Source organism: Mycteria americana, unplaced genomic scaffold (assembly GCF_035582795.1).
Source record: "Mycteria americana isolate JAX WOST 10 ecotype Jacksonville Zoo and Gardens unplaced genomic scaffold, USCA_MyAme_1.0 Scaffold_53, whole genome shotgun sequence".
NCBI lineage: Eukaryota > Metazoa > Chordata > Aves > Ciconiiformes > Ciconiidae > Mycteria > Mycteria americana.
The window spans coordinates 148,595-163,580 of NW_027445639.1; the positions used below are offsets into that span (position 1 = coordinate 148,595).

Sequence of the window (14,986 nt, forward strand, 5' to 3'; positions counted from 1 at the left end):
AAAAAAAAGGGGGGGGGATGGTTTACTTCAGCAGTGGGCAGCAGAGACTGATTTCAGAGCTATAAGCAGCATCTGTCTCCTCCACACCTGCAGAGCTCACTTGATACAGAATCTGTTCACAGCCCTTGTTCCACTCATGGAAAACAGGAATCACACCCCTGCTCCTTTTTAATTTTCATTTTTTTCCTCTTGCATGGGCAAGCAGGTATTTCCCCTGTTCTACATAGAAAGGGGCCTCCAGCCAACACATTGGCAAAGAGTAGAATTGTGTAGTTATTGCAAGGCATAGGCCAGACGATCCTACTTCATTGTGCTCCCTGCCTGGCAGGTGCTCCTTGAGAGCCCCACACTGGGCACCCCTGTAACGTCACATTTCATTTCACAGCTAGCGGGCAACATAGTGGACTCACCCACTAGTATCCTCCTACCTGTAAGACCCCATTACTCCTAACCTGACCCCAGCAATGCCACTTCCTACCCTTCCCCATTTCCTGAATCCTAACCCACTATCTTATCTGCTGGTTACACCTCCTATCTCTGCCACCGTATCCTAATCCCCAACTATTCTGCTCTCTATTGCTGTCACACATGCACACTGCTATACTCTTGCTACAGCTGTTAGGCTCCTTTCTCATTTCTGCCCCAGTTCACCAATTCAGTCATGGTGCTGACAGAAGACAGATACCTGGCCTCCTCTGACACTCAGTACAGTGTGCTTGTAGAGTGGCTCACACTGCATGCACGAGATATACACACAATTATGTGTACATCTAGGTACATCTATTTGTCTCCCAGAATAGCACAGAATACTGGCAGGAGCAGTTTCCTACATGGGATAGATTGCTGCGCTCACAGAGGCAAGTGGCACAGAGCTGTCACAGGCTCCTGCTTATTCAGTCATCTTTGCTTGAGCACATAGGTGTCAGTGTCAGAGGGAGGCACTTCACTGAAATTCCTTTTTTTCTTTTTCTTTTTCTTTTTTTTTTGCCTCCAAGCTACCCATTTCCACATACTCCCAAAAGAAAGTGAGGTGACACAGTGCGGGAGGTGGAAGGAGATGCTTTTTGGCAAAAGACTGGAAATTAAATAGGAGCAAAGGCAGGCTGGACCTTCCTTCTAATTCATACCAGCGTAGAAGCTCCCATATTAACCACTAAAAAAATCCAAGTTGAGGAAATAACAGCTGGAGCCCAACACACTCTCACACTCATATCTTCCCTCTGTCCTACCCTTCCCCCACACACAATATTTACAGGCTAACAAGCTGCAGCTGCCCACTGTCCTACCCACACCTCCTCTCAATTTGCCATCAATAAGTCTAGTGTTGTCCCATTTTGTTTAGGACATGCCCCAGTGCATTATTGGGAGAGAAAAGAGGGCGGTTCACAGCCTTAAAGGAAGTTAGTTGACCACAATGCTCCCTGGGGTGCTCAGTTCCCATCCAGAGTCCAGGAGGCAGCAGTGTGGGCAGTCCAGTGCTGTCCCTGGAGCTCAGGAAGCTCAAAAGCCCTGTGCTGGGCTATTCCGTTGCCCAGGTGCATCAGATCTTCTACGTAGGGACAGCAGCCTCCAAACTGCGCCGGCTGTGTCGGAGTTTGCGTTTGCTGCTGTACAGGGCCATTTCTTCAAGTGCTGATGAAGTAGGTGTTGATGAATCACATGTTACTAACATTTCCTCTTCCTCTGGCTGCCCATCCTGCTCCTGGGGAACTGTGTAGACAAGAAAAGTTAAGGTTTTAAGAGAAAATGCTAGGTTAAGCTTACAGTTATACAGTTAACGTAGACATAAGGGTATACCCAGGTGCTGAATTTGAGACAGCACTGAAGTCTTAGTGATTTACAGTAATCCAGTGCCCAGAACTTTTAGGTGATCTGTAGCTCATGTACTGACTACTGTGGATTCTGGGAAGGAAGTCACATGCGTGAGAAGACACCTGCCCCTAACACCCACAATTGACTGAAAATCATTGGAGGTGCCAAGCCTTAGGAAAAATCAACTATACTGAAAGGACTCAGGTATGCTAGTGCCCCAAGCATTTCACTAGTTTCAATAGAATAGCACTAAAGAGCAGTGTGACCGCCAGTATGATATGCCGTAGCTAATGAGAGAGGTGAGCATTTTGGCCTTGCTTAATGTTGGTTACATGACTAACTCCTTTCTGTAAATTTAGTCTGTGACTTGGGTCCCTCACTAAAGGAACTCACCAGGAAAGATAGTCTGGCAGGGCAGACTCTCAGTTAAATTGGTCTCAGGCCTTTTAGGATGTGTTCTGCATCTGAAGTACACTGCTGTTAGAGTGGCTCCTTACCCTCCTGAAAGGAGCTGGTAGAACTTATCTGACATACTTTGGCATACACCTGGAACACCTGCCCTTTGCAATAATTTGGCTTGAGCAACTACTGTGAGATACTTGTGTAAAAAGGAAAAAGTTCCACAAAAGCACAGATCTTTCCCTTCAAGTGCAAATTGGCTCCTGGGAAGCCGCTCTAAAGTCTTTGAACGTAGCAGAGAACCTCAAATACAGAAGTCTGTGAAGATATATCAGATCAAAGGTGCACAGTGTGCTGAGCTGTACCCAGTGGCTCACCCTCTGCTCTAGAGCCAGACTCCAAGACGCAATATCCCCCTTGTTACAGTATGAGTAGTTGTTATAATTCAGAATCCTTCCTGAACTATTAACCGTAGCATTAACCTGTTGTTTGAAAAGGCCTTGGAACCAAATGAATGTAGGCGACAAATCTGACATCTTGAAAGGATACTGGGATTGGTAAGCAGATGACTGACTTCCAAACAAGGCAAAGAGGTATAAAAGAAAGGCATGGGCACATGCAGATAAAAATCCAAGTGGGGGGGTGGTGTGGGGGAGGAAATCAATGTGGCTTAGAGGGAAGTCATTCCTTTTAGACCCTCTTAGACTAGAATTTGCCAAAGGAGCCATCAAACATGCAAGTTAAGTGATCTCAACACAGCATACTGAACTTTTAAAAAAACTTTTGATCATTCCTCAGCCAAAGCTCTTAACGAAAACAAGCTGCCATGGGATAAAAAGGCACATCCTTTAGTGGGTAAATAAGTAGTAAAACACAGAAAAAGTGCAGGAACATATTACCTGCTATCACAACATAGAGCAGCTATCTGTATTAGGGTCAGTATTTGGTAACTAATGAGGAGTAGAAGCAATGAAGACTGTATTGAGAGGAACCGCTGCTGACACCAAGCTGTATATCAGTGTGGTCAAATGAAACTCAACTACAAAAAAGGGTATTAGGATTTAACAGAGTTGACTGGGAAATGATGTGGAAGGTGAAATTTACTGCAAATGTGAATACATTCAAGAAAGAAATAAACAACTCTAAAATTAAAGGCCTCTGGCTTAGAAAGTGCTAAAACACAGACTGTTGTAGCCTGGAGTAGTACTCTGGAAGGAAACACTTTATGCTTTTCTTCTTTTATGCTCTTTTCTTGGCATTCCCCGTGGCTCACATCAGACACAATATCGGACTAGCCAGAACCTCGTGCTGACTTAGTAAGTTTATTTTTATGCTATTGCATGATGCTTAAGCTCAATAAAAGTAATATAATTCCGATTGCATATAAAATGCAACATCCTTAAAATGAGATTAGGATTCTGTAGTCATTAGGGGGAGCTTTCTGAAAACACTGGCACACTTCTCAGCAATACCATTTCACTTTTGAGGATTAGATATCGGAAAAGATGGGAGAACATATAGAAGACCTTCTGCCACTGCATAAACTCATCATATACCTACATTTGCAATACTGCATGCAGCACCGTTCTCCTTCTCTACCTTAAAAATGGCACAGATGAAATTAAAAAGGTCCAGAGGGGTGTGGGAACGATTCCCACAAAGAAGAACTAGGATTCTTCAGCCTGGAAGAAAGATAACTGATACAATACTGGCCTACATGAATGGTACAGAAAGAGTGAATAAGACATAGTCATTCACTGCATCCCAGAAGACCCAAGGAAATTATTAAGCAACAGAAGTAAAGTAAACAAAACGCCTAATTATGGAACTCAATGCCACAAAGAATCATGAAAGATTAAAAAAAATGTAGACAATTTTATAGGGGATCATTCCAATCATGATGATCTAGATACAATACCTGGCTCAAGACATCCCTACTTAATAGGTGATTACAGAAAATTGAGAATATGCTTCTATGCAAGCTCATTCACTCTGTTTCTTTCCCTAAGAACTCACTTCCAGCCAAACAGGATACTGGTATATTCTGAACCAGTACAAGCCTCCCTTAATGCTTCCTATACTATGAGAGAAATCAGAAAATACTGGAAAAGAACACAGGCATTGCAACTAGTATGAATCTAGAGATTCTAGTTTTGTGAAATGTTGCCATTTTGGTGGGAAAGAATCTGTAAAATGGAAGTCTGGAGAACAAAAGGGTGGATGCAAGCCTTTGGAGTAGAGATGTGGCTAAAAAGACTGTATGGGGATAAATTAACAATACAAGAAGGTGGAGAGATCATCTTTCATTCCTACGTGTATATGAGCTGCTGAGCTGAGTCCTAGACAAAACTAATACAGTAGTGATTAGTCCAGTGTAAGATAGGAAGGAAAAAGATACCTTTGCTGTGTAAGTTGCTGTAGACATTAGACGTCCCAAGTGGACAAAGACTGTGAGGACAAAAGTAGTTTCTTGCATACCATAAGTAGGTATCCAGTAATAAGTTGTGCTGGTTTTGGCTGGGATAGAGTTAATTTTCTTCATAGTAGCTAGTATGGGGCTATGTTTTGGATTTGTGCTGGAAACAGTGTTGATAATACAGGGGTATTTTAGTTACTGCTGAGCAGTGCTTAGACAGAGTCAAGGCCTTTTCTGCTCCTCATACCACCCCACCAGCGAGTAGGCTGGGGGTGAACAAGAAGTTGGGAGGTGACACAGCCAGGACAGCTCACCCCAACTGACCAAAGGGATATTCCACACCATATGACGTCATGCTCAGCATATAAAGCTGAGGGAAGAAGGAGGAAGGGGGGGCACGTTTGGAGTGATGGCGTTTGTCTTCCCAAGTCACCGTTACGCATGATGGAGCCCTGCTTTCCTGGAGATGGCTGAACACCTGCCTGCCCATGGGAAGTACTGAATGAATTCCTTGCTTTGTTTTGCTTGTGTGTGTGGCTTTTGCTTTACCTATTAAACTGTCTTTATCTCAACCCATGAATTTTCTCACTTTTACTCTTCCGATTTTCTCCCCCATCCCACCGGGGCAGAGTGAGTGAGTGAGTGTGTGGTGCTTAGTTGCTGGCTGGGGTTAAGCCATGACATAAGTGCAATACAAAGTTATCAAGGGTGTATTTCTGAAACCTTATGGTTGTAAGGTTGGAAAGCAGAAGACTCTGGCTCTAAGTGATCCGGAAAAGTTATGTCATAAAGCAAACAGATAGCATGGCTCCACCCTAAAAATGCTATTATGTAGTTCAGTAACTTCATGGCCTCTTGAAAACCTTGGAATGTTTTAAAACACATTTAAAAGATGATGATCATGAAGTCAGACCCGAGAATGGAAAGAACTATTTCTTAGACCCCATCTGCAATGGACAAGAAGAAAATGGTGTGCTTTGAAAGATGTTCAGAAGAGAGATATGCTAATGCTTTCCTGCAGTCAGCAGTAAGATATCCTTGGAGTTTCTGTTATAATGCTTTTCTAGCATAAAGTTTAGCAACTGCTTATGAGTTTACCATATGATCAAAAAGCCGTAATTCCATGATCAAGGATAATTCTGATTAAAATCCCAGTGTGTGTAGAGGTGTACAGAGAAAAGGTGTCACTAAATGTAGCAATTAGATCTCTTTAAAGCTGTATTAAATACACACAGAAATGAAAGGCCTGACAGGATATGTCAAATTGGTGCCTGACATGCTGGGAGTTGCAAATGAAGCGGGGGGGTGGGGGGCAGGGGGCGGGAGGAGAATGCACACACACAGTGTTGTTTTGAACTAGTTCAGCATACACTCACAGAATCACAGAATCACAGAATCATATAGGTTGGAAAAGACCTTTAAGATCATCGAGTCCAACCATAAACCTAACACTGCCAAAACCACCACTACACCATGTCTCTAAGCACCTCATCCAAATGTCCTTTAAATACCTCCAGGGATGGCGACTCAACCACTTCCCTAGGCAGCCTGTTCCAATGCTTGATAACCCTCTCGGTGAAGAAAAATTTCCTAATATCCAGTCTAAACCTCCCCTGGCGCAACTTGAGGCCATTTCCTCTCGTCCTATCACTTGTTACCTGGGACAAGAGACCGACCCCCACCTCTCTACAGCCTCCTTTCAGGTAGTTGAAGAGAGCAATAAGGTCTCCCCTCAGCCTCCTTTTCTCCAGGCTAAACAGTCCCAGCTCCCTCAGCCGCTCCTCATAAGACTTCTGCTCCAGACCCTTCACCAGCTTCGTTGCCCTTCTCTGCACACGCTCCAGTACCTCAATATCCCTCTTGTAGTGGGGGGCCCAAAACTGAACACAGTATTCGAGGTGCGGCCTCACCAGTGCCGAGTACAGGGGCACAATCACTTCCCTACTCCTGCTGGCCACACTATTTTTGATACAAGCCAGGATGCCATTGGCTTTCTTAGCCGCCTGGGCACACTGCTGGCTCATATTCAGGCGGCTGTCAACCAGCACCCCCAGGTCCTTCTCTGCCAGGCAGCTTTCCAGCCACTCTTCCCCAAGCCTGTAGCGTTGCATGGGGTTGCTGTGGCCCAAGTGCAGGACCTTGCACTTGGCCTTGTTAAACCTCATACAATTGACCTCGGCCCGTCGATCCAGCCTGTCCAGATCCCTCTGCAGAGCCTGCCTACCCTCCAGCAGATCAACACTCCCACACAACTTGGTGTCGTCTGCAAACTTACTGAGAGTACACTCGATCCCTTCGTCCAGATCATTGATAAAGATGTTAAACAGAACTGGCCCCAACACAGAGCCCTGGGGAACACCGCTTGTGACTGGCCGCCAACCGGAGTAAACTCCATTCACCACCACTCTTTGAGCCCGGCCGTCCAGCCAGTTCTTTACCCAACGAAGAGTACACCCATCCAAGCCATGAGCAGCCAGTTTCTCCAGGAGAATGCTGTGGGAGACTGTGTCAAAGGCTTTACTGAATTCTAGACAACATCCACAGCCTTTCCCTCATCCACTAGGCGGGTCACCTTGTCATAGAAGGAGATCAGGTCGGTCAAGCAGGACCTGCCTTTCCTGAACCCATGCTGGCTGGGCTTGATCCCTTGGTTATTCTCTACATGCCGTGTGATAGCACTCAGGATGATCTACTCCTTTGGTAACTGGTTTCCTCTCCTTTTCCTTTTATGGTAAAGAAAAATGCAAGTAAAAGTCACTGCAATTCTCACGTATTTTCCCAGAGAAATATTTTATTCCAAATATTTTCTCCACATGTTCTGAGAAGAATATCGGAAAAGAGACAAAAGCAGGCCTAGCAGGAGGCTGGAACTGATGCAGAAAAGGAGGATTTTTTAAAATTCCTCATACAGATGATATAACTTGCCAAAATCTATGTAAAAATAAAAATCTGTATGTTGGCTGGAATGCTACACTGCCTGGAAGAATGAGATGGGGGGAAAAAAAAAATCTAAAAAAGCCTTGAGAGCTTTGTCCCATACCAAAAGAGCTTAGTTGCATCTTCATCTGCTATCCTTCCAAACTGATTTTGGAAAACCTGCATTGTTTTGGTGCCTCACACACATCACAGCCTCATACAGTGGTGACTTAAGGATTACTTAATGAGCAAGGACTGGGTTAAAAACTCTTGACAGAGCACCACACTCTTTTCTTTACGGCTTTTATTCTATTTGAGGGCCCAACAGACCAATGACAGGCAATAGTGAGGTCTGAAGCCCCTAAGCAATTGCTGATTATTTCCCGACCCTTCAGTGACCTCCTAGTTAGGTACACTGACTGAATGGACTACCTCAAGAGAATAACCCAGGGCTGAGAGGTTTACTCCAAGGGATGAACAACAGATGTTGTTCTCAGGAAAGTAAGTTTTTCTTGAGTATCTCTGCAGCAGAACCTTCTTCTGGAAATGGCCCATACGTGGATCAGCTGTCTGGAGTGCAGCCTTTACTCAGAGAGTGTTGCCAAGACAAAACTGAGAGAGAAACTGTTCCTTGTGTAAAATAAAGGGGGGGAAAAACAGCTGCAAAACAGGTAGAAGAAAACCAAAACCAGCATCAACTGTTGAAGGAAACAGAAGTACTACTAAGGAGCAGGCAGGCCCTGCTGAGCTCCACACGACTACTACAGCCACCTAGAATGAAGTGGGAGATAGTTTGAGCCTCTTTATTACAGTTGGGGACAGAAAGACATACCATAGCTAGGACAGCCTGAAGAGATACAGCAGTCAAAGCTTTAATTACTATTTAAGTGACCGTGCACACAGATCCACAAGCGTAGACTTGGGGAGTCACCTGGGTACTCAAGCACCCAAATGCTCTCAAGTCTTAAACCAGGATGAATTTATCTGCAGCCGCCTGCTGCAGGCAGCAAGATTCTTTGCTCTAGCAAAAGGGGCACAAGGCAGACCCTGAACAATGGATGTTATCCACTTACAGCAGGTGACAGAGGCCAAAACTTCCTACTCACATTCTACTACCACTCTTTACTCCAGAACACAAAACCGGAAGAAAACTAGGCATGCTTGTCACACACCATTCTCAGCAAATTAGCCATCGCTAAAGCACAATGCAAATATCCTACCCAAAACTGAATGTGGCGAGTTTGGAGGTTTCATTCTAGAATGGACAAAATAGGACATTGCTTCAAGCAGCAAGAAGTTGAAGTCCTCAGGGTTGATTCCACAAGCAGGCAAAGGGGAACCCTGTAGAACCGTGGTGGGAAGCAAGTAGTACAAAGATGACTCCTTTGGCCATGAGCTTACCTGAGTTATTTCTGTCATCTATGTATCTGAGGTCATCAGCTGCATCAGGTGACTGGAAGAGAACAGAAGACATGAGCATCCACCTCTGTTAACACTAGTGCCAGGTAATTGCCCACCTCCAGCTTTCCAACACACTACAGAGAACCTTTTGCCCTCAAAAGCGCTGGCAATACAGCAGCCAGGGCATGACCCTCAGTGAATGCGCATTACAACATTAAAGTCAAGCAGCCCATTGCCTGAATTGCAGGATGAGGTGTGTGTCTGCCCATCAGAGCTCTCCTCCTTTTACTTTGTGTGCGTAAGGAGGAGAGGATAGGAAGTGACATGAAAGGCAGAAAGCATAAAGACTATAGAAAATGAGTAGAAACATGGGAGGAGAGCAAAGACATGAGCTACATTTCCTGGAGAGTCCTGGATCCTAATTCTGCATCTGCACTGTTCCCAGGCCTGGCTTCTTACACAAAATCAACTTTCTTCTTTATATTCAGGTGTGGATAGAGAACTGATGTGGGATAGGAAGCAGTTACATCCCAACAGATGGCAGAGACAGCTTTAGAGAACTGGCTAAGTGGTAATTGTGAAACTCCACCAGTTCCTCCTAATTTTAAAGCCTTCACAAAATGAAGACCATTCCAACAACCTGAGCTGCCTGTAGCTCATCAGACCAGAGTGACAACACCGTGAGAAAACAACTTTGCTCATGGTCATGAACTTGAGGTGGCTTGAAAATCAGCACTACTCTGGGGACAGGCATAAATGTCCCAAGCCCTACTTATTTTGCTGAAATAGAGAATTTAATCTAGCTGTATATAGTGCTTCAAGGATAGAAAGGTCAAAGTATTCTGTTGAGGTATTCTGTTTACTTCAAAAGTGGCTGCATTTGTTACTTCTACTAGTCTTTCTAGGTTTGTACACAATACTTACACTGAGCTCAACACTTCTCTGAGCTATATGAATGTAGAGATAGGGTTTCAGAAGAGCTCAGTATTCAGCAAGTTTAATAATGCCGAACTTGTCTGAAAGTTCTGGCCACTACTGATCAAAATCTATCTTTTAGGGGTCTTCTTGCTCAGCTCAAGAGCACAAGTGAGGAGTAGCTTAATTTTTCTTTAGTTGTAGGATAAAGGATGGCGGCTCTATACACTTATGTGGAAAGCATTAGGGAAGTTTCACAGCTGTGAGAATGCAAGAAGCCCTCATTTCCACGTAGACTTGCCTATTTTGTGCAAGCAGCAAAATTGGAGGAGGCAGGAAAGAGGGGGAGATGATCTCAGCCCATTTAGTGCTTTAGAAACAAAGCAAACATCTGGTAGAAGTCATGCTCTTCATGAACAGCAGAGAGCAGAGCACAGGGGACTGTGATGACTTTGGCATGCATTGCTGAGGAACACAGCCCAGCCAAATAGCACTGCACTGATCCAAAATGAGTGACATAGTTGTGTGACTATGGCCAGGAAGAAATACAGTCTCTTAATTACTGCACTGCTGATAGAGGGCCAGAGGAACTGCCTGATGATTTGGAGGTGTAGCCTCCTTTGGAGGCACCTTCTCAGCTGCACGAAGACCCAGTGCTGCACAGTGGCCTCAGCAGAGGCTTGGGGAAACTTGGGTGGTCCAGAGCTGCCACTGGGGCTTGAGAGGCCAGCCCTCTAACTCACTTGGACAGGTGCGCACCCCAAAAGGGAAGTGATTCTTAGAGAAAAAGATGAGTGACTACCAAGGGCTGAGCAATACCACCAGTGAAAGCAGTCAGCCAAGAATATGCATCAAATAATGTATAACTGCCTGAGAATCATAGAATCATAGAATGCTTTGGATTGGAAGGGACCTTTACAGGTCATCTAGTCCAACCCCCCTGCAAGAGCAGGGACATCTTTAATCCTCAAACTGCAACTCTGCTAAAGTCAGTCTGGCTTTGGGGATGACACCTTGGACCTGGGATCTCTGTGTCATGACAGCAAGTTAAAGCCCAACCTGTCAGTACTTGCTAGCTCTCCACACAACACAAACGTAACTGCAGGTATCTGCTTCATTGTCTTCATAGAAAACTAAAAAAAAAACTAAAAAAAAAATAATTACAGACATACAGTATCTGTTCAAATCACAAATGCGATCAGTTAAATGACTAACCCAGACATTAAGAGAAAGGCAGTTCACAGTCCTGGGCAACTGGCTCTAGGTGGCCCTGCTTGAGCAGGGGGGTCCGACAAGATGACCTCCAGAGGTCCCTTCCAACCTTAACCGTTCTGTGATTCTATGACAAAGCAGCTTAAATGAAATGAGGTTCTTTTAGGAAGGAGAACCTCCTCACCCTCAAAACTTGGTGTTCTCTTACCACGTGATTACTTCACAGTTCATCTACAGCAGAGTTACACATATGAGAATTGTCACCACAGCTGCTTCTTGGGTAGGATGCTGGATACATTCCAGTTTGAAGTTAACATTTGCTCCAATTTACAGTTTGTTGGCAATCATTTCTATAGTTTGTTCTTCCCTTTTAGTTCTCATCTTTCACTTAAAAATATTTCAGGATCAATTAAGGTGAAGATGTAGCTGCTTTATATTTGCAAAGCTTTTGTCATTAATTTTAAAACCATCTGGACCAACTTTTTCACAAATCCACTTGACTGAAGTCTCCAATAAACCCTCCGTTATACGGCATGGCTGGTTGTCATTGCCTCCCACACAAGGCCTTTGAAGAGGACTTCATCAAATCATTCAACCTCTGCTCTGAAGGTCATCACTTCATGTGCAGGCACTTCCATCAAATCAAGCTCTAACCAATCTAACAGATGGTTCAGCATGCAGTTTATACCTGGATTTCGTAAACAGGTTTGGAGGAAGGAATAGCAGCAAATTCCCGGTAGTCAAACTTCTTTTCAGACATGGACTAGAAGGGACAGCAAAAGAGAAGAAACAGAGAAGACAGAGTAAGGGGAGAGAAACAGATTGAAAATCAGCAGCAAGCTGAGCAATCTATGCAGAGATAAAAGCAGAAGCAGAGCATCATGCTCAGTTAGTGCCAAGAGCGCCTGGATACAGCCTCTGAAAATGAGGCATCTCTGGGACCTTGTCTTTTTAGCTGTTCTGGTGTCAGGACAGGGGTTCCAAGTTGCAGAGAAAACATTATGTGCTCCAGTAAAATGCACATGCACACCAAGTTAGGTAGGAAACCTATTTTCGTGGGAAAATTGGTGGCAAGATTCCTGATAGCTGTAGCACAGTCAGGATTTCAATCCAGAGTTGGCTGTATTGTGTGACCTGGGGCAAAACCAGGTCCCCGCTCTGTGCAGCTGCTCCCACTCTTCTGTTTGTCTGTCTTACTAATTTTGACAGTTCTCTGCAACAATGCCCTGTTGCATTTATACAGTGCTTAGAAAAAGGAAAATGCTGATTTCAGCTGATGTTCTCAGTTTTACGCTGTTGAGGAAACAAGAGGCCAAGGTCTCTGAAGTGAAAGGCTTTCTGAACATGGAGATGAAGAACCAAGAAAAGGATGAAATAATAAAACAGGGAAACAGAAAACAGATGTTACATTGTAGTTGCAAAAACAGGGAGATGCCTCTAGCAATGGGTATGGCACAGCTCCATCCACTGTGCCCTCTTCACAATTCAGTATATCATGCAGCCAGTCCTGGCTTAAGTATTTAAGTAAAGGAACCCATGGCCCAGATGCATAGTCCACACCCAAACTGAGTAACCCAGAAATCCCAGGATTATAGCCGAGATAACAAAAGCAAGCAGAAGTATGTCATACCAGCCTTCCTGGTGAAGTGACGTTCCTGGGACTGCAATCTGCAAAAGATGACAGAAAAGCACTATTTAGTGAATGGCTGTATTATATGCAACACTTCCCTGAATCTGCCCCTGCCATTTAGCAGCATTTAAGTGTGATAAAAGACTACGCTCAGGAAAGACACTGCCTTCTCAGAACAAATGCCTCTGTGCTGTTTTTTTAAAAAGTCATAATGCTGATTTTATTTCTGTTCTGGTTCGCTGGAACCATACGTCAGATGTTCTCTCACATTTTCTCTAGATCAGGCCCATCCCCTATGCTGAGAGATGGCATATGCCCCAAAGGACCTTCCAGTCTAGACTGAAGGAGGCAATTGCTTTCAACAAGTCTGCTTGCAAGCAAGTTAAGCTAGAGAAGCATTAACTTTTTTCGTCAGAGATAGCTATACAGTACCTTCCAGTGGTGTTGGTGATGGGGTAGGAACAGGTGAAGGTGACTCTGCCAGCTGCTCCAGTGTGCTGCGTTTTTTCCCCTCCTTGGACTTGGCAATAACCATTTGGGCTTTAAGAGCATCCTGTTCAAGTGATTTCATCCTGCCTCAGAAATGAGGGAGGGAGAAAAAGACATCAGACATTGCCTTCTTGATAAGAGATAATGCTGCCTTCTGCGCCCAGCAGCCAGACCACAGTCAACAGGCTGAGTGCAGAAATTAAGCACCCTTGGTTCCCTGAGGCAGACAGACTTTCAAAGCAGGAGAGGAGAACAGCTTGGTTTGCTGTCATCCTGAAACACACATGCCATCATATGTGTTGAACAGACAGAGCCTAGAGCTAAGCATCAATGCACTGAGAAGCTGCAGGCCTTTCCAGAGGTGCCATATACGATGGGAGAGCAACCCAAGCTGGGAGAGGAACTGCAGGGGCTCAAATGAGTAGGATCAGTTCTCATCTGTGCTCTCCTCTGTGCTCTCAGTGTGTTGCATCTTAACCCTCTTCAGCCATCAGGAGATCATGAAATAGCTAAGAAAAAGTGGGCTCAGCCCTCAGAAACGTCTGCTCCTTTCTCCCAATCAAACAGACCCAGCATGCCCCCTCATTCTCATTAAGACAACTGCCCGTAGTCTGTGGGACCTCAGGGAAATGAACACCAGCAACCACTAAAATTTCCTCCCTACCCCTAGCAGGCCACAAGCTGGGAGCACTGCATTAGGATGTAGGGATACAGACAGGACTGTTGAGCATGCAGCTGGCAGGGAGGGGACTGTGCACACCTGGATTGGCTTCCTGACCCAGGGTTTCTTGAGGCGTGACTCTGCATTGGACTAGACATCTGAGCTGGCCTGGCCCCGGGAGCAGGTGCCCACTGTCGGGACTGGTACAGCTTCCTGGCCAGATCCTGCTCGTACTGTTTAATACTGTCTTCAAGAGCTGAGGATCTGAGGAGGAGGAGGAGGAAGAGGAGGAGGAAGAGGAGATGATGGTGATGAACATCGCAGCGGACAAGCGCAGGGAAAGAAAGAAACAGATACAGGAACATACCCTGGCAAGGAGAAATATGGGTCTGATATAGGGGCAGCCTTGATTAAAACAGGCTCCTATATCTGATCCTGTCCAACACCAACTGCTGCAGAAGAAGCAGGAACCTCCAGAGGGCAATCTGGGATGATGTGCCCAGAAGCATTAGCCTTCAGAGCCTCAGCATCTAGAGACTGCCCTCCTCACGGGCTAGGAGGAGAGGACTAGAAATACCCAGCAGACCAATAGAAAAGGCCCAGGAGGTAGTTACAAAGAAGTGTGTATGTGTGTACACGTGAAGCAGACTGAGGGAGTACAGGGCATGAGTGAGTGTGCGTGCACACATTTGATAGTCTCTTACTGTACATTTGCATATGTCTATCTGACCACCTTAGCATTGCATTAGGTTAGCATGCACCTCTGACCACGAGAAAAGGGGAAGCAAAATGAACAAGCACATTACGAAACGTCTATTTGCCACAGGCCCTGGAACACATGCAATTGAAGAGGTGAGTGCATCTGTAAAATAGCATGTGCAGGGTAGGAAAACTGCCAAGATGCATATAGCTGTTGCTGGACACCTTCCCCCCTCGATATGTGCCTGTACCTTCTTAATCACACTCTTCCTATGGCACGAATGCCAGCAGTTGTGTGTGCCCAGAACACTCATGTAGCATGGGCCCCCAGTGTGTTTGTCCCAACAGAGCATAAGGGTGTGTGCTGGGCAGGGGGGCGGGGAAGGGGAGGGCGCATCACATGTCCTGGCAGAGCACTGATGACACAGGGAGAAAA

At 45.2% G+C, this 14,986-nt stretch overlaps 1 protein-coding gene across 45 annotated transcripts in view; it reads right to left on the reverse strand.

Annotated features, from left to right (window-relative positions):
• Window positions 1–304: 304 nt before the first annotated feature.
• SCRIB (scribble planar cell polarity protein) overlaps window positions 305–14,986 on the reverse strand; it is a 123,726-nt gene continuing 109,044 nt past the window's right edge. For 41 of the 45 annotated variants that reach the window (XM_075490309.1, XM_075490305.1, XM_075490303.1 and 38 more), the window contains 6 exons: window positions 13,951–14,115; window positions 13,134–13,273; window positions 12,702–12,739; window positions 11,760–11,834; window positions 8,945–8,996; window positions 305–1,710 (listed from right to left, as the gene is read on the reverse strand). In XM_075490309.1, the coding sequence (XP_075346424.1) occupies window positions 1,550–1,710; window positions 8,945–8,996; window positions 11,760–11,834; window positions 12,702–12,739; window positions 13,134–13,273; window positions 13,951–14,115 (631 nt within the window). In that variant the 3' untranslated portion in view covers window positions 305–1,549. The remainder of the gene's footprint in view (window positions 1,711–8,944; window positions 8,997–11,759; window positions 11,835–12,701; window positions 12,740–13,133; window positions 13,274–13,950; window positions 14,116–14,986) is intronic. The other 4 variants (XM_075490351.1, XM_075490316.1, XM_075490313.1 and 1 more) reach the window with 3 other exon arrangements.